At 37.0% G+C, this 20548-nt stretch overlaps 1 protein-coding gene across 3 annotated transcripts in view; it reads right to left on the bottom strand.

Annotated features, from left to right (window-relative positions):
* Positions 1–808: 808 nt before the first annotated feature.
* Positions 809–20548, bottom strand: part of LOC146000261 (sodium/potassium-transporting ATPase subunit alpha-like) — a 471911-nt gene continuing 452171 nt past the window's right edge. For all 3 annotated transcript variants that reach the window (XM_083137721.1, XM_083137722.1, XM_083137720.1), the window contains 6 exons: positions 17054–17310; positions 13681–13775; positions 11053–11227; positions 8210–8340; positions 4139–4240; positions 809–1183 (listed from right to left, as the gene is read on the bottom strand). In XM_083137721.1, the coding sequence (XP_082993847.1) occupies positions 1063–1183; positions 4139–4240; positions 8210–8340; positions 11053–11227; positions 13681–13775; positions 17054–17310 (881 nt within the window). In that variant the 3' untranslated portion in view covers positions 809–1062. The remainder of the gene's footprint in view (positions 1184–4138; positions 4241–8209; positions 8341–11052; positions 11228–13680; positions 13776–17053; positions 17311–20548) is intronic.

The raw sequence follows: 20548 nt of genomic DNA, 5'->3' as shown, positions 1-20548 counted from the left end.
AATGTTACATACTGTATCTCACACCTTCATATTCTTCCAAAATGATGCAATGTAAGATATCAACACCACACAAAATTGCTAAGTTTCAAACAGTTGTCAAACAATGACAGCACAGTTTAAGTTGTATTTGGTTTTCCCAGGATTTCATCAGAATCTCAGGCGATTCTGAAGTATTTGCTATCATAGTACAAAGGTACTTCATTTGGCACTCTGATAAACAATAAAAAAATATGCAGCTACTTACCACATTGAAGAACAACTTGACTCTTATTATTTCAAGAGCACTTGTCTTCTTATGCCTGTTTGGAAAGGAAACAAAGTAACCAAAATATATTTTAAATTGCTGCTAAGGATTTCATTTCTAGAAATGATTCAATAAATTGAAGATGATCTGCACTGAGAGCAAGATTTTTACATTTTATAATTATAATTTGCTCATTGAATTGATCAATGCCGCAGTGGTTGTCGGTAACGCATCTGACTACCATGCTAAAGGTTCTGGGTTCGATCTCGGCCGATTCAAATCCAGGAACTTTTCTAATGCTGGATGCGGCCCCGTCGCCCACCCAGTGTCGAATGACATGGGCACCTGGGGAAAACCGTGGGGGGTAAAGGCAGTCAGGGGCGTGATGCTGATCACATCACCCCCACTCACGACAGGATCAAGAAAGTGTGTGGCGTTACCCCCAGACCCGCTATATGCCTTCATGGCATGGTGTTAAGCTTTACCATGACCTTTTTTTCATTGAATTTATATTATCGATATGCAAAAGAATTTAAAAATAAATATTTAGTTATGCTTGTATTTTTCTAATGAAAGTAATAGAAAGTACAGATATACTTATCTAACTTTAATCAAATTACATTTCTCTCACAAATTGTAGCTCAGTGAAATATTCCAATACAGATAAGCTTCATATGCATATCTTATCAATGTAGCTAAAAACAGAAACATGCAAAATGTGAACAGAGTGTTGCTTTCAACACTTCAAAAGAATTCTTTAAAGAAACTAAAGAGATGACAGTTGGTGCGATAATTTCACACTGTCTGCTTCTGATCTCTTAATAATAAGTCTCCTGTTCAATCCAACCACCTGGATTCCGTCTCATAAAGAAACGCCGACCCTCATCATATAGCAAAACCAACATAGTAAATGGCAAAGGAATTAACCACCACTCAAATCTATTAGTAACAAGAAAGAAACAAAAATTAAGTTATAACCTTTCTGAAAGTAATTACACAATACAATACAACAATTGATATTGTTGGAAACTTTAGATATTGTCAGATATTAATATTTATATGCAATGTACTCACATATTCATGAACCGTTTCATGCACATACACTCTGTAAAGAAAAAATAGCGACACTTGCTAGGATATGGTTTTCACAGGATTATGAAGTGAATTAAAACAATAAGAAAAGCAGGATTTGTCCACCAGCCGTATTTGTGAAGGAGCATTTTCAAGTGCATTAGTAAACTGTAGAACGAGCAGGGGTGCTGAAACGTTGCAACGGAGTGGATAGGAGGGAGTGAGAGAGGCAGGAGGCATCGTCGGTAGTGTTCGTTCGATGGAAAACCTCTCGTCATGTGATGCCTTTTTCGCTCCCTCCTATCATCGCAGAAGAAACGGGAGGTGGTTTTTCGAAAACAATGACATTTATCCAACACCCCCAGTTCTTTTCTATTTTCATTTATTTTTTTATGTTTCAATGCAAGAAGCTCCCTCTGGTGCTACTTTGTTGCTTTTGAGGTGCATTGTGCAGGTGGGAAGTTCACATCGCACGAAGCACTCATCGGCCTCCATGCAACAGACTAGCACCAGAGGGAGCCTCTTGCATTGAAACATAAAGAAATAAATGAAAATAGAAAAGAACTGGGGGTGTTGGTTAATGAATCTTGTGAAAACCATATCCGAGCAAGTGTCGCTATTTTTTCAACAACTTACAAAGAAAAAAAAATCAGACATTGTAACTATAACGAGACAGTAATTTTCAATACGTATCATCTTTCTTCATTAACTAATCCAATATAGAAGTGATTCAGATGCCATTAGATGGAAAGGTTTTGAAGAGCTCTTTTACACAAGATACTACATGCCTGTGTTGGGTGAAAGTTTCTTGAAGGTGGTGAAATTAAAATTTTGGCAGGCATTGTGGATTTTTAATTTTTTCAAACAATGATATACCATATATACTCAACATAACTATACAAAATTTGAAAATGAGATACCAATGGAATCTGGAGATATGTTAAATTTAGGTTAGATTATGGTACATTAGGTAGAAACATCTTGATGGATAAATTACTATAATTCAAAAGTAAAAGTAACATAAATGAAAGTTACATTTAAACATAATTGTATGTTAACATACATGAGGCTGATATTTATATATCCAGTTCTTATAGGGTGATGCAAAGTCCAGTACCATAGGCACATAAAATGTTTATCCAAATGGAAGCATCTAATCCTACTTATATGTAGATAAAGTTTAGTAAGAAATACGTATGATGTTAATAAATTTAATAACATTTTATGTCAAAAGTGTGAGGTGGGTCTATTTCTTTGCACGTAATGTATATAAGTTTCAATGTAAAGTGTACCATTCCGACTGTACACTGGTACGAGTCTGAATGATAGCTGAAATTTGCCACGTTGCCTCATGGTTTCACTGTGTTAAGATTAATATAATAGAATCCAGAATGTAAGAAATGTTGTTACAAAATAAAAAAAACAATAATATAAAACTAGAAAAAAAGTTATATATAAACATAATTAGATGGCTAGAGGAATGCTTCGCAAACATTTTTGTGAGATGGGGGCAGGAGGGTACCATCCCCTGGCATCCCTACTCACTTCAATTGCCGTTTAAAGTGCAGCTGACCCAGGCCCATAGCTTGGGGGGGGGGGGGGTTCAGTCCCCCTGGCACTCCCATCAGCCCCCTTGACATTAGGTCATTTGGTATAATTTTTTTGCAGTGAAAAGTGAAAATGCACATAGCAGCTATTACATTCATTCATCTTGTTTATGAGCCGAAGTCTAGGTAGAATATTCTCTAGACTTTAGAAAGTTCTTTTTTAAGGGAACTTCTTTATCTGTACCTTCGATGCCCCTTCCACATCTGCGTCTAAGGTCAACAGCTCCCAATTTTGGGGAACAAAGGAGACTTTTTTATTGCTTCGGGCAAAGGTGGAATGCACTGTAGGCACTATGATTGAATATCGTGTATTTTTTCTTGTATGATATAAATATGTATCATCAAAAGTTATATAGAGTGTGGATTAAGGGATGATGTCAGTAGAAGTCAATTAATATGTCAAGAGATGTTTTAGAAGATATAGAAAAACTGTAGTATTTGCATGATATTTATAAATAAATATTTGATTTGATTTGATTTATTTTACTTCACTTTTTGTGCCACTTTTGGCTAATTTGCGAAGATGGGGATGAGTGATGATATGATGAAATTGATGAATGGACACTCACAAATATCCATGCCCAGGCCAGGATTCGAACCCGGGACCCCTGGCGTCGTATAAATAAATATGTTTTACATTAACTTGATTACCCCTCCCCCACACACACACACGTAATTTACCTTAATTTAATACTGTTAAACTATCGAAAATGCACTTGGTCTATACCTCGTTTGTTACAACCTGTCCCCTTTCCCGCGCTAGGGAGCGCTCGACAGTTTCGGTGCCAATGAGAAACGAGGAAAAAATCGTCTGCTGGGCAGCGAGGAGCGAATGGAAGCCAGAAGAGAGGCGCTTACGTAGACGCTGTTGCGACGTTGCGTATTTTAATTGGCTGCCTGGCTTTGACTTTCCCCAGCACCGAGAAAAGCCAGGGAGCAACTAGCGCGGGAACCGGGACAGGTTGTAACAAACGCAGTATACAAACCCCCCTGATAAGCTGTGAGGCCCCCCTGGAGATCAATTCTAGCTATGGGCCTGAGCTGATCAGTTATGATTTTATATCATACTTCTTAAAGAGTCACCAGATGTCACGAGAAGTTAATGCTCTACAAGAAACCAAATCAGTAATGATTTGAAATATAAATTATTTTGGCCTCTCTGGATTAAAAAAAAAAAGTTACTCTGCATTTCTAAATAAGTAGGATAAAAACATACCTCAGTGGGAATGTCTTCAAAGCAATATCCATTCCTGGAGTATAACACAAAAATGCAGCTAAGGCAGTCTCAAAAACAAGCCCAAAATTTAAAACACCGTTTCTGGAAAGAAAAGAAAAGAAAAGGTTCACAGTATAGGTATTTGACATGCTTCTGTGCATGGGTGCCCAGAGTCTATCATCATGAGCAAGGCAGTGACATTCTCAAGTTGAGGGTGGGGATGGGGAGGGGTTCATTGGCGTGCGCACGGGGGGCAAGGGGTGGGACAGTTGCCCCCCCTTAATCACAAACGTTCCCATAATTTTTTCCATGAAGGAACAAACAAGGTATTTTTCCATGGGGCATGTTACCCTGAAAATAGTGTTGCCCCCTCAAAAAACACCACTTGAATTTGAAATTATCGCATAATAATTAATGTAAATTACTATGACTGAAATCAAATTATACGTGTAAAGTATATACTTTTAAGTTGACATTCGTTTTCGATGGGGGAGATGTGGCCATCCTTGCCCCCCCCCCCTTTCCAGACATTCCATGCCCCTATATTATTATACTTCCACTTAGAAATTTAGTGTAGAGGAATCTTATTGCTGTTATTAAACGATATTATACTCTTAAAGATGATGAAGTATTTTCAAGCCGATGAAAATTCAAAGTTCAAAGCAACTACGGGGTGAGGGGGTTCAGTGGCACAACCACAAGGAGGCAGGGGTATTGCCTTATCCCAACCTTGGACGGAAATCAATTCTAGGGGGGCAAACATTGAAGTAAAAGAATGCAAGACTAGCAGAATCTAAGAGTAGCAGGAAAAAATAATACTGAAGATGGAATTAGTTTTCAAGTTTTTATTGCATAATTTCTTCCAGACGGTCAGGAGCACCTGCAGGGGGGCACAGAGTGGCAATTTTCTCCTCAACTTCAAATTCTAAATGAATAAAAATTAATTTCGTAAAATTTTCTTGCTCGCTTCACTCGCATCTCCTTTTCTTACAGTCTAGCCAAGTTTAGAGCAGTAATAGCTAGGGGGTTGCGAGAGTTGTCCCTCTACGCCGAACAATCTGAATGAGAAAAATTGTAAGCAAATTTTTTGCATGCTATTAAATAAATACTGTTTACAATTCATATAAATTTGGATTGGAAAATTTTCTTGCTATCTACGCTCGCAATTACTTTCATTTTAGTAATGCATTGTGAATTACCAGAGGAACAAGCAAGAACAACTAAGTACTTCAGACAGTTGCTGCTATAACAGTTTGGTTTGGAGGGAAAGGAGCGTGCACATTTCAAAGACAATTTATTTTTGCATTTGGTTTGTTATGGGGCGGATGAAGTGATTATGTAATGTATTTAAATAATATGTTTTATATATAATAAAACTGAAAGAGTGAGATAAAATGAAATTTTTCTTTCCCAACTGAAGTTTCATCAAGGCTTTTGCCCCCCCTAATCAGAGGGTCTGCGCACACCTATGGAGGGGTTGGTATACAATACATTATAAATTCGTTGTGAAACACTGTATTTCAAAAGATCCTGTTGCAGGAGACAGAGGCAATTCCACACAGGTAAAACAGCGAGAGTGAAAAATCAGGCAGCTCATTGGCACGGTATGCCAAAAGCATTTGACAAATGGATAGAAACACCTTGATTAATGAATGATTTCTTCGATTGCAGTGTCAATAATGTTTCATATTAAGTTCCATAGAGAGGAATTTTGTATGCTCTTTAATTATGAAACAAAAGTTTCTCAATGACTGTGGTATGAAAGCGACTGTTTAAGGTACCCCTTACTATCCACTCAATGCAGGATCTGCAGGGCTGGCTGCCACTGAGTAGAAGCCTTCTTCCCCGAACATCAGGGTTTTTGTCTAGTCCAGTGTTTCTCAACCACTGGGCCACAGCCCAGTACTGGGTCCTAGCAACAATTATACTGGGCCACGAGAGTTCTTAAGTTTGAGACTTGCAGCCCAAGTTGGCAACCACCTGGAAAAATGGCCTTTCATTTGGGGTTCACCAGCGATAAGAGAAAATTATTTCTCGCCAGTGCTGGTGAGAAATCAAAGCCGCATAGAGTGGACTGTCACCTCTGCAGTCTCCATTTTTGAATTACAACCATGTGACCATTCTCGAGTTAGGATGGGAGGGATGAAGCAACTTGCAGCACAAGCTGGCAACCACCTGGAAACATGTAATTTTGATCAGGTTTCAAATTTGACAACATAAACTTTGTTTTTGACAACACACAACATAAACTTTGAATAAAATTTCCCCTAACTTTAAAGGTATATGTGGAACAAGGTACAAAAAAATTAACAACAAGATAGAATAACTATGAATTTCAGTACTAACTGCATGAAATGTTAAAAGAAAGAAAGCGAGAGTCAGTTGTGATAGATATTCACTCATCTGGAAAGTCTACCAAGGATGTAATAATGATTTGGAATAAAATTAGTTTATTTTTTGGTCTATCAGTTATTATTGTATAATAACAATCGTAACAACAATTATTATTATTATTATTACTCCTACTATTCAAGTTTTATCACCGCCTTGCCCCCCCACCTTACAAAAATTTCTGGCAATGTCCATGTATGTTGTTTATCATCATTGATGCAGTTTCATCAAAGAAAGAATTTGTAAAATACATTTACACTCTACATGATGTCTATCCTATCCTTATCATTGTAAAAATGTGGTCATTTTCCAACAGAAATAATAAATGTTACTGGCAACCATGAATCTTTGTCAGGTGGTTGAATACATGAAGGATAGGAAGTATCCTTTTTTTAGGGTTTGTAGCATTAAAATGAGCAAAACAACAAAAAAATGCTTCTCGAAGTCAAACTTTGTTATGCTCAGTTAGGCTAATCAAGACTGGATCAATAATTTAAATTCAGATTTGAACGACTGTGCAATTTGCTTCCACTAGATATCAGACCCGGAACTTCAAATTTGTTTCTAGGTCCATTTTATGCTGAGATATGTTTTCAGGACAAGAACCTACAGTTTAAAGCTGACATCCACCATGTAATGTACCTCCACAGGGATCAAACTTAGAACATGGGCGGAGTTTGAGCTTTTGCTTTGGGGGTGGGGGGGTGATAGACTCTGGGAGTAGCATATGATGTACCTGAGGGTTATTGAATATCCCCTAGTTTATAATGGGGTTTGGAGGTCTTCCCCCGGAAATTAAAAAACAACAACTTAAAAGCACTGAGTTTTATGCCTTTTAGATTTGAAAATGTTAAATTTCCTCGCTTACGTAAACAAATATTAATTAGTATATTGGTTGTCAGTTTTAAAAGAAGCAAAACAGTACAATTATTGCATTTTGTATTTCATTAAATTTTTATTGATACAATACTCGTATTACTTTAAAAAAGTTACGGTAAAATAGTAAGCTTCAGAGATTTTAGAAAAATTAAATTGAAAAGTTCTTTTGATGCCCCAGCAGTAACTGTTGACTCAACACAAAGTCATTTTATGTTTTTCTTTCTTCAAAATGTACACATCAATCAAATCGTCTAAGACCCGCTATTGCGGCACAATTACTGCACATGCCAACATGCCAAAGGTCAAAATTTGCGGTATGGCTTCATAACAAAAATGTAGTAACTGAACTTAATCATGTGTTATTTTTTTTAAGTCTTTTTTTAAGTTGGGGGGGGGGGGTCCTCCAGAACTCTACCTATGACCTTGAACCTCTTGATTACAATGTGACAGCATTATCACTATGCCATAAGGGTGGCCTGAAATGGGCAAAACGTCGCAAAGAAAAGTTGTCCATCTTCATGTTCTCTATAGTCTGTGAAACTGTGTGCAAGATCCTCTATCCTTCCTGTCCCTTCATGCATGAATGCAAACACACACATACATATCTATACAACACATGCTGTGCATCTGGTTCCTGTGCATGATCTGCATGTGGTTAAAACTATTCTGCTTCAAGAAAAAAGGAAGCAATAGAAGCACAAGATGTGATTTTAAGTAAAATGTTTTTGAATTCTAAAATTCTACATTATTCTCCTATAGACTGACACACACATGCAGAGAGGCAAATAAAGTAGTACTTACTTCATTTTTTGTTGAAAAATTGAATTTCGACGAGTTTTGCTGATTATTAAAACTGCCCACTGGACAAGTACAATGCAGACGAAAAAGGCTGTTTGGCAAGTGTACTCCAGGTTTTTCCGTTGGTGATAGCTCTGTGTTGGGAAAAATGTAGAAGAGTTTAGTTTTTTAAAGACGAGGGAGATATAAAGCAGCAACACATTAAAAAGAATCATTTTTAAGGTTCAGAGATAGTCAGACTTTTATTAATAGAAAATCAGTGTTTTAAGCAACATTAGAAGTAACAGTAACATTGTTTATGACTGATTGATTTTGGTTGACTTTTGTTGTTTAGCATCGCATTTCTGCTTCTTTTGGATAATTTCAATGATGAGGATAAGTGATGATATGATAAAATTGATGACTGGACACTCGTAATAAAGAACACCCACACGCACACGAGATATGAAGTCAGGATCCCTGGTGTCATACGGTGCTGTGCTAACCACTCAGCAACGAAGGTCAGCCACCTTTTTGAGTAACTGTAACTATTTACTTTTAGAAATGGGTAACTGTAATTAGTAGCCAACCTCTGTGGCAGAGTGCTTAGCACAACACCAGTGGCCCCAGTTTTGAAGACACGTCTGTTCTTTGTGAGTGTCTCTTCATCATTTTCATATACTCATCCTTATCTTCGTGATTAGCCAAAAATGCTGGAAAAGTGAAGTAAAATAAACCAAATCAATCAATCAAATTGTAACACTAGTTACTGTGGCTTATTTGCTTCCTTTAGTAACAAGTAATGAAATTAATTGTTACTTTAAGGGTAATTTTTGGTAAAATTCGACTGTAATGGAACTACCTATAGCTAGTTTAATAAAATAGAAATAAAATTTTAATCTTCCAAGTAAAGGATTCATGTTATAATTTTTTTATCTTACTTTGAACATTCTTAGCTATATAATTTCATATCTAATCATATGAGGTTTATTGCTGGATGTTTTAATGCAAATTTATTTTAATTTTAGGTGATCAGCGTTAGTAGAGAGAAGGTCTAAAGGGCGAAGGTTTAAATATGGGTTTTGGAGTTATCAGCGCTCCCGGGTGCTACAGCCTGGCAGAAGCTATTGGAACTGGTTATCTGTCAAGGACAAAGGTTGCGGCGTCAATTTGCAAGAGAAAGTGGTGGTTAGTTTTGGCCTTGGATGCTGTTATAGAATTGCGACCTCCAAAAACTTTTTGCAGGTAACTCAGCGTTTTCTGAATTCTCATCTGCTTTGTATAGGTTATGATATTAGCTGTACATAAAATAAATGTGGGCTTTTATAATGCCATGATTTGTTTGTGAAATATGTAACACAGAGAGCGAAAATAAATTGAAGAAGAAAAATAGCGTGATGGCCTAATTATGGGCTATGACATGAGGTCTAATGTTGAGATCACATTTTTAACAAATATTTGGATGTTTTTTCTTAATTTCGATTTTCTCATTTTGCGTGATTTTCAAAACAACAGATTATTCATAAATATGAATTTTATGTATAATGTTTTAGCGATAAATGACTGTTTTTTAAAATTCTAATTGCTTTTTGTGATATTGCCACAATGAAACTAACGAAGGACTAAAATTAAATGGTATGACTCAGTTGTTAGCATATGCAGATGATGTAGACTTATTAGGGGATGATATAAATACAATTAAGAATAATGCTAAAATATTTTTCAAAACTGCTAAAGAGAGAGGTTTGGAAGTTAACAAAGAGAAAACTAAATATATGCTTACAGGCCGAAACCAAGTGTTAGGTACTAATCAGAATATAATTATTGACAACAACTCGTTTGAACCAGTTTCCAAATTCAAATACTTAGGAGTAATATTAACAAATAAAAATTATATTAAAGAGGAAATAAAAAGTAAGCTTAATTCAGGAAATGCATGTTACTTCACTCTTCATAAACTTTTGTCTTCTCGTTTAATATCTAAGAAATTAAAAGTTAAAATATACAAAACAGTAATTTTGCCTGTAGTATTATATGGGTGTGAAACTTGGTCCCTTACATTGAAAGAGGAACACAAATTGAGAGTATTTGAAAATAAGATCCTTAGGAAAATATTTGGACCTAAAAGGGATGAGGAGACAGGTGAGTGGAGAAGGTTACATAATTTAGAACTACATAATTTGTATTCATGTCCAGATATTATTAGAATAATTAAATCAAGAAGACTTAGGTGGGCAGGCCATGTGGCACGAATGGGAGAGAAAAGAGGACTTCACAGGATTCTTGTTGGGAAACCTGATGGTAAGAGACCTATAGGAAGGCCAAGACGAAGATGGAGGGACAACGTTGAGATGGACCTAAAGGAAATCGGTAGAGATGGAAAAGAGTATATAGATCTTGCTCAAGATAGGGACAGATGGAAGGCCTGTGTTGCTGCAGCCATGAACCTTCAGGTTTAAGAAGGCTAGAGAGTTAGTTAGTTAGATATTGCCACTAGTAGCCCATATTTAGACCACAATTTTGAAATACATCATTTTACCATTTTTTGGAAATTGCTTTTTTTTAAAAAAAAATGGAGACCTTCTATACTTTAGCATGCTACTACATTTAAGTATATATTTCATAGATATGCATATTAAAGGCAGATGCTTGATATATTAATTTTTTCATATCGAAAATGACAACATAAAAAGGAGGGCCCATATTTAGACCTTTTCCTCTACACTTGTATGCATGAAAATACTCTACAAGTAATAGGTAATCTAGAATAAAGTGTAATAGAAGTTTTTTGTTTGATTATTCAATTCAGCAAAATAATTTTCTGTTTTATCCTGTATGATAATGTATGTGATTATACAATAACTTACCCATTCCTGGCCATATGAGTCCATTACATCATTTATCGCCTTTGAGTCCCAAGTATCTCGAAGACCAAACAGAATATCTGGTAGGAAGCCATTTTCTGCCATAATTATGAAGTAGACAAGGAAACCAGCAAAAGCTTGGATGATACCTATCTGGCCATATGCCATAGATATTAACCTGCGAAGTGAAGGGATTTATTGGACAAAAACATCACAACACTTCTCACGAATGTAATCAATTCCATGTAACTCTTTAAGAAATAATTTACTTGCCTACATCATACGGAATTAATACAGAAGGTTGATCCGTCTATATGTGTCCCATTTTGACGTCTCACCTACTTTAGGAAAAACCACGGGACCACCAGCGGTTGCCCTTGATGTGAGCACCATGGGTCCTGGCAATAACCCTACACCATAACTTCCATTGTAGGAGGCTCCGTTGAAGTACAGGAACAGGAATCTTGAGCCACTCCTCCTGGCAGGCTTTCCAGAGGCCACAGACAGTGTTGACACGACGAGATGCAAGTGCTCTTTTCAATAGGCCAAACCCGCAAAAATCCATGGGACTGGGATCAGGTCACTTCACTGGTATGTCCTGGAAGAGAATAGCCTGGATGCCGGTGTCTGCCGCCATTTGCTGCAGAAATCTCTGTGTAGAACGAGATGTATGTGATGAGGCCTTATCCATATACACAAGGACCTGATTTATTGCATTTCCATACAAACGGGGCAGATGGTCTGTATAAATTGGTGTGAGGATATGTTGCTGATAAAATGCGGAGTTGATTTTGCAGTTTTTAGGCACCTGCCGAATCGTTAACTTGCCATCATAGAAGTGTCCCGCAATAACCATAAATCCCTTCGCGAAACTTGCTTTGCATTGACGGATGAAGTCATGACGGGTTTTTGCATCTCGTGGGTTGTACGTTACGGCTCGAATTTTGCCACAATCGGATAGATAAATCCATGCTTCATTGAGTGTGGCAACGAACTTCCACTTTTCCCTGGATAGATGGCGTTCGTAGGTGCACCTGCAGTGAGTCTTTCTCTCCCTCCGATGGGCCGCAGTGAGAAAGTGTCCACGACTTTTAAACACCATCCGGAGCTTTAATTTGTCACATAGGTTGCGGTTCATAGTTGACTGTGCCACGTGCACTCGTCTTGCCATTATACATTGCGTAGGAGGGTTTTCCTGTAGGGCCATTCGGCGCAACTTCCGAGCTACCGGTGGAGTCACCGCAGTACACGGTCGCTTTCTACTCCCCTTTGTGGGTGAACGAAGTGCTTGAACATCGTGGTGTTTATGTTGAATAATTATGTTCTTGATGGTCATTAACCCCAATGCACATCCATTTTCCCCGCACTGTTTTTGAATCTGTGTCACGGAAAACTTGGCGTGGAAAAGTGCTACATGCTACAACATAGCCTTCTCAAAACCGGTTCACCTTGGGTGGTTGGTTGGTGGCTCAGTCGGTAACGCGTCTGACTACCATGCTCAAGGTCCCGGGTTCGATCCCCGGCCGGTTCAAATCCAGGAACTTTTCTAACGATGGAAGCGGCCCCGGCGCCCACCCAGCGTCGAATAACATGGGTACCTGTGGAAACCTGGGGGTAAAGGCGGTCAGGGGCATGGTGCTGATCACATCACCCCCACTCACAACCGGATCAAGAAAGTGTGGGGCGTTACCCTCACACCCCCTATACGCCTTCATGGCATGGTGCTAAGCACAGGGGAACACTTTACTTTACTTTACTTGGGAGCCATGATGCACACACCACACACACGCAAAATGGCGCGATACTAGAGGCCTCTGGCTTACTCCTGCTGTTTGAATCATTCAGAGTGGTCGATTCTGTGAGTAGGGGTGAAGGTTTAAAATCGGACACATATAGACGGATCTACCTTCTGTATTTGTGTAATAAGTTTTGTGCTATGGATATAAATGGATATAAATCAGTATTGAATATTGTAAATTGATTTTTATGAGAGCTAACATATTGTGAAAGAAACAATCAAATGTGCTAAAATATGTATTTGTGTGTGTGTCGGGGGGGGGGTAAAACATCATTAGTATCTACAGTGGAATTTCGATTTTTTATTTTTTACAAGGGAACAAGCTGCAAAACTTCAGTGAGGAAAATTGTGAAATTGGGTAAAATCATGTAACATCTTGCTGTGTTGGGAACATCAAGATTGAATGTATATTTCAGGATAAAATAAAATTGGGGATTTACTGCATTTTATAACATTAAAATGCATTTCACAAGCCTCCCAAATGGTGCAGTGGTAATGGCATTGCTTTGTAATCAAGGGGTCCTGACTTCGATTCCCACTGAAGGCATGTCACAGTGGTTAGGATCCCACTTCAAACTGTAGACCCAGTCCCAATCAAGACTGTCTGTGCTTAAAGAGGATTTAAAATGATCACTCAAACTCAAACAAGCTCAAGAAATATAATTTGATATTATTCAAGAGATCATGTCAGTATCAAGACCAGAAATTTTATAGGAACTAGATTTCTTTTGAGAAATCTAAGGGATCTGTTAACCTCGCATGGATCCTTCATGAAACATTTTATGCTAGTGCACATGACACATAGTTTATATTATTTAGAATAATCTAAATACCTTTCATTGACTAATTTATCCTTTAAGGGATCACGTGGTGGTCTTTTCATTATATCTGACTCGGCTGTTTCATATGCTAGTGAAATTGCAGGAACCTGAAAACGTGAGAGAGAGAAAACAAGGTTATTACTAAGGATCAACATCGTTTTAAGCAAAATAAATAATTGCTCAAAAATTAATATATCCATTCAAAATAAAATGAAAATATTAGTTTACATGTTTGTTTACCCTGCAATATTTATGTAAAAAATAATTTTGCAGAGCATCCCTTCCCCCCCCCCTTCCCCAGCTGTCGCATTCTCACCATGTTCAACTATACGAGCAACCTCCTAGCTAGGTTAAAGGCTTCAGCAATCTCCCCCTCCAGATAGTAAGTTCCACTTCAAGCTCTGACAATAATAAAGTATTTCTTAACATTTTTCATCCTTTCTTATACAGTTAAGCATGGAAATCCCTAGGATTTTTCCAGGGAGGGGGCAAGCGAGGCACATTTTTGCCAAAATATCATTGGAGCCTCAAGAAACACTCCTTCAGTTTGGATTTATGTTCTTACAACACTCTTAACATAAATTACTGTGACTGAAATGAAATTGTGTGTGTGAAGTATATAATTTAACATTCATTTTCCAGGTGAGGTATGCCCTCCCTTCTCCCCCCCTTCTGGATATCCATGCAGTTAAGTTTGAAGCTGAGACATCATTTTTACTAGATAAAATGGACCATTATGGAATCAGGGGTTTGCAAAAAAATGGTTCACTTCTTATTTAAAAGACAGATGACAGTATGTAGATATTAACAAAATCAAATGAGACAAATTGTTCCTCAAAACAGGTGTACCACAAGGTTCAATTCTAGGATCAGTTCTATTTTTACTTTACATAAATTATCTTCCAGAAACTTTATCAGTCTCTCAAACAATACTTTTTGCGGATGATACAAATATCATAGTAAAAGGCCTGGAACATGAGCAACTTCAATAGAATTCTGTTTTAACGACGACACAACTAAACACCTGGCTGAACAACAAGAAGCTTTCCCTTAATGTTAATAAAACAGTTCTAATAAATTTTAATCCAGTAAAACAAACAAAAACCTTAAATGTAATTATTAGCAATGAAGTCGTCAAAGAAACCAATGCAATAAATTTCTTTGTAGTATGGATAGACACAAACCTGTCTTGGGACATGGAAATTACTATTTTAACTCAAAAGTTAAGCAGGCTCTGCTACATGATGAGAATTCTGAGAAATGTCTTATCATTAAATGATTTAAGGACTGATTCAACCTGTACTTACATATGGTGTCTCTTTCTGGGGCAGTTCACCTTAAATGTAGAAAATTTTTATTTGGCAAAAGCGGATATTAGAAATTATGAAAAATGTATCCCTCTCAAGCCCAACGAAACAAATTTTCAATGAATTTCAAATATTACCTCTTCCATGTTTGTACATATTAGAAACATTGTACTTTATTCATACAAATTATGAAATCTTCTCAAAAAATCTGGACATACACAAATACAACACTCGTACGCATAACTCCCTCCACCTTTCTACTGTCCGCACATCCAAAACACATAATGGTCTAGGATTTCAAGGTGTAAAACTTTATAACAAACTACCAGAGGAATTCAAGAATCGGGCCTCCCCGATGGCGCAGTGGTAGCATCTTCGCCTTGCAATCATGGGATCCCGGGTTCGATACCCAGTGAAGGCACAAGTGGTTTTGATCCCACTTTTAACTGTAGGTCCAGTCCCGATTAGCCTTACTGTGCATAAAGTGGACTTAAAACAACAAATCAAATCAAATCAATTCAAGAATCATAATCCAACTAAATTTAAAATGACAGTAAAGAGCTTCCTAATGAAGTATTTGCTTTATAGCACAGAGGAGTACTTAGATCATATTTTTCATTAATAGACATAACCTTGATTTTCTTCTCATTAATAGACATAACCTTGATTTTTCTTCTCATTAATAGACATAACCTTGATTTTTCTTCTATTTTTTATGTTATTTTACACTCTTTTATACTTTTAATATGCATAACTATGTGTTAATTCCTTTGTACTCAAAATTATACATGTAATTGACCTATCCCATATCATAGTGCTATTTGTAGTCATATGATCAACTGGATGGAAATAAATCTAATCTAATCTAATCTAATGTGAGAGGTGGTCCAAGGTTTAAAATTCTCCATTAAAGTGAATGGTAACACTGTGAATGTATGACAAGGAAAAACACAACCGCCTAAATTGATATCACTATTGTATACAGTACTCAAAGTGGAAATTGTTAGGTGGGGAATGTTTGCTTGGGGGAGGGAGGGATACGCCTATGTTCTAACATGGGGACAATGTGAAAGCTGGGTGAATGCTTTGCATAATTTTGCCCCAACCATCCATGTCCCCATCATATCCCATTGTTCTCTGATCCTCTCTTCGCCCATAGGCCGATCTTGATTTTTTCTTTGGGGGGCGGGGGGCATAGAGTATGCTGCAAGCTTATAAGACGTAACATAGAAAATATATATTAATACATATTAAGGAAGTCTCATATGTGTGTGTGTAATATTCACATCAAAATAATTACAAGCCTAGCCCAGCTTGAGGTCAGATAAACTAACCGAGACTGGACCTTCAAAGTAGCCGAACCACTGTGCAATGTACCTCTATCAGGAAACAAATCCAGGATAAATTGATCATAATCCATTAGTAGATATTTGTGAAACAGAAGTAATTCTGTGTTATTTGTATTGACAACGATTTACTAAAAAACATATGAGCTTCATGTTTCATTTTCTCAGGAGAAACTGTCACAAACTTAGGAAATATTTGACCTAGAATACTCTTCGTTCCTAAATTAAAGGGTCCCGGGTTCGATATCAGGTGGAGGCATGTAGAGGTTCAGATCCCACTTTAAACTGTAGGTCCAGTTCCGTTTAGAAATACTGTGCATAAAATGGACTTTAAACACCAACTCAACCAACCAACCACTCTTTGTTCCATCAGTCAATCGGTTACTATTACTGCCTTGTAATGAATAAATCCCAGATTAGATTTCCAGTGTCGACTTATTTATTATTAATTGCCAATTAATGCATTTGTGCTAGACTTTGTTTTTCTTTTACCATCTGGAGAAGAATGCCTAGAGTATTTTCTTTGTTCATTGTAATATAATATCAAATACTTTTTACAATATGTAGCCATCCTTTCTTGGTAGCCTCCCGCTAAATCTGCCAATGTCTTCCTCTACATATTTAAAAGTTTTAAAAAGTATTATGCACACTTGATCATGATGATGATGATGATTTTCACAAGATGCTACCTTATTATGTTAAAATTGTGAAATGTTTAAGTACAGTGCTTACCATATCAGTGCCAAGATCAATTAATAGAATGGTAACAGTCCCTAGAGGCAATGGGACACCTGCCACCAAAAAAAACAGGAACGGAGTGATCTCAGGAATATTGGAAGTTAGAGTGTACGCAATAGACTTCTTCAAGTTGTCGAATATCAGGCGGCCTTCCTCTACTCCAACTACAATCGATGCAAAGTTATCGTCAAGCAATATCATGTCTGCAGCCTGCTTTGATACATCAGACCCAGCAATACCCATGGCAACACCTGAAAATATAACAAATATTTTTCACATTTTTTTTAAGCTGTGCTGCAGCTATGTTTAAGGGAGATTTCATGCTGAAGTGACAGGTGACTCACATCACTTAGGAACAAGTCAATTATCAGCAACATCATTTCATAATGTCGTTTGTTGCTTCAATGTGAATTCTCCCTAAAACATTGACAAACTATAACATTTCCTTTCGATCAGTACAGTACAGTACAATGGCTAATAAATCAGAAAGCTTTCATCAATATTCACTATAACTTTGGGCATATTAATTGTGTATATAATAAAAAGTAATTTACCAATCTGATATATCTGTAAATAGACTGTAATCTAGTGCAAAAATCTGTTGTTTTAGAATATTTTTATGAACACAAAGATACAATACATCTCTTTTTTTTAGAGAATTTGTTTCAAGTTCACTTTATGCTCAGACAGCCTAATCAGGACTGGGCCTGCAGTTTAAAGTTGAATCTGAACCAGTATGAACCTCCAGCAGGTATCAAATCTGGGACCCCTCATTGCAAGGCGACGACATCAGCACTATGCCATAGGGGCTGGTTTTGTAAAATAGATGTCTAAATACGTATGGTTTCTCATTCTAAGCCAAAAGATAGTGCTGCCACCTGGTTATATACATTAATTAACTATGGAAATAAAATTAAACCTCTACATTGAACCTCCAATCTTATATTGGATCAGTAGTATATCAAGTACAGATATTGGTAAATTTTATATCCGTACTTTATCAGTAGAGGCAAAAATGACATGGCAGTCCAACCCTAATATTTTCCATCTTACATCATGAAAATAGGGGAGACCGGGGTAATTAGAACAGGAAACAGCCTGTAGAAGTTCCACTGTAAATTACTCAGAAAGTTACTGATGGATTTTTTAAAAATTTCTACCATTTCAAAGGACATCTTTTGTATATTTTTGAAAAAAAGAATGACCATACATGCATTGCAAATACTCGTCCAAAAAAAAAAATTGTCATGACACCATAAAATTGTTCCAATTACCCCATTTGGGGTTAATGGAACATAAGTTAGAAATTTCAACTGAATAGCTTTAGATTGATGTTGGCGTAATACGAACATCATATATAAATGTCCCATTTACCCTGCAAATTTGAACACAATAGCTCTACTTCTTCTGGAGTTATCAATGCTTGTTTAAATAAAATCCCAAGTTAACGTCTTATTCATAAAGTTCAATTTCCCAGCTGTGAAGCAAACATGTGTGAATGAAAATCAGTGTTCTATGATTTATTTGAAAGGTCACAGGCCATTCTACAATGTAGTAAAGAAGAAACTTCTAATAGTAACATGTACAATATAGTATATCAATTAGAAAAAGTACAAAAAAAGTTTTTTTTTTGGAGGAAAACTTACTCCAATTTGTAACAAGTAGTGCTAATACTTCTAAAAACACTTAAGATAACTTACACTAACAGGTTTAACTGTCGTGAAAAACTAATATATACAGAAATTAAGCTTATCAGTCTCAAAAAACAATTATATATGAAACCATAAAATATAGGCTACATGACAAAAGCTACACCAAAGAACACTTGACCCATATTAACATTTGTCAGTTTGGCACCAGTAGATCTACTGATTTGAATGTTTGATTTCTTTTTTGAAAGCTTCATACTTGCTCTTAATGATGTCATACAATGGAAGGGTAAATGGACCGATTCCATTTAACTCCAAAGGTCCGTAAAATATAAACTTCCTATCAATTTCCTCAACATCGGGTCTTCGTGGCCAATCGAACTTGCCAGTTTCTTTTTCCTCCAGAAACTTGATTGTTGCTTTAGACTGGCCATTAGAGATTTTAATAATTCCACCAACATACCACTTTCGCTCGTAATATACAGCGTAGTACTTTTCCAGTTTGAATAGGCCTACATCGTCATCCTCTGATTCTTCATCGGCCTCATTAGGCCTACCACTTTCCTCATTGTTTTCCTGTGTTGTGTTCCGTTTTGGAACAGTTGGTATACCAGAACAACCTGGCTGATTTTCAGCTGCTGGGCCTGGTTCACTTTCAGCCTGTGGCTCCACGTCATCTTCAATGTCGGTGCTGTTTTCATCATTGAGAGATAGGTCTATTTCACTTTCTGAAGAAGTAGAGCTGGATTGAAGGGACATTCTTTTCTTGTCTTTTTTGGTCTGTCCTGTGGGTATTTTTTTCTGAATACGGCGATTTCTTTTTTTGGCACTGGTAGGCCTAGTAGACATTTCTTTCAGTCGCTGCATAGCATCTTCAGTTGTTAGAATTTCGCCATACTGATCAGAAAGGCGTACTCTTGATAGATTACCACTAGACATTGTCCTTGGATTTTGTCCGCTTGGTCTGTGTTGTTTACTAAGAGATTCTCTGATGAATTGTTCAAAAGACAGATACTGGGATGGTGGTGTAGTACTTCTATTCAGAACATTTTCAACATCTGAAGGCGTTGGCATTGCTGTTGAAGTAATGGAAGAGGAAGGAGTGGTTGGTTGGCTGGCAGTGTGAATGTTTACTGGATCTTGAACTGCTCCTGGTGGGATGTCAGTGGAGGCAGTTGTATTTCGTGAATTCTGAGTCATCTGAACATCAGCAACAACTGTTGATCCAGGTTGTATGTCTTCTTGACTTTGATTACGAAATCGTGCTAGGGCAAGGGGGTCAAATTCTTTACATGGAAACATGGATTTATCCAGTGGAAACAGACCAGTAGTTTTAAATCCCGACACTAGGTATGATTTCTTGAAACTCCTAGACCACACTCTCCCTATGTACTGAGCAAAGACAGACTTAGGCAAACGAGCACCAGGATTGGTTATGTTCCAGTCTAAAAGCAGGTTGTTCCAAAAGTAGTTACGTTTCATGGTATTTCAAGATGATGTTCTTATTACCCCACGACTGTTCTAATTACCCCAAGCAAAATCAAGCAAATTACGCAATGTTCTAATAACCCCTTTGCAGAAATTTTTGGGGTAATAAGAACTTTGCTTATAAAAACCAGGCAAATTGCCCATAGACAACCAAACTCACATGAAAAGATGTGTGCCCTTATGTTTTATTATAGGGGTGAAGAAAATCTTGCAAGGGTTCTTTCATTCACATCCAGTATATGCAGAAGCAGAGAAACACCAAACATGTGTCACATCATTTTTTGCAGGTGTATAATAAAAGTCAAATAAAACTTACTTTTGTGTAGTTATTTCAATAATAAATTTTCTGCAT

This window comes from Lepisma saccharinum, chromosome 16 (assembly GCF_977018435.1).
Source record: "Lepisma saccharinum chromosome 16, izLepSacc3.1, whole genome shotgun sequence".
Lineage (NCBI taxonomy): Eukaryota > Metazoa > Arthropoda > Insecta > Zygentoma > Lepismatidae > Lepisma > Lepisma saccharinum.
Note: the sequence above shows the minus strand (reverse complement) of the source record. Positions and strands in the feature narration are given on the sequence as shown.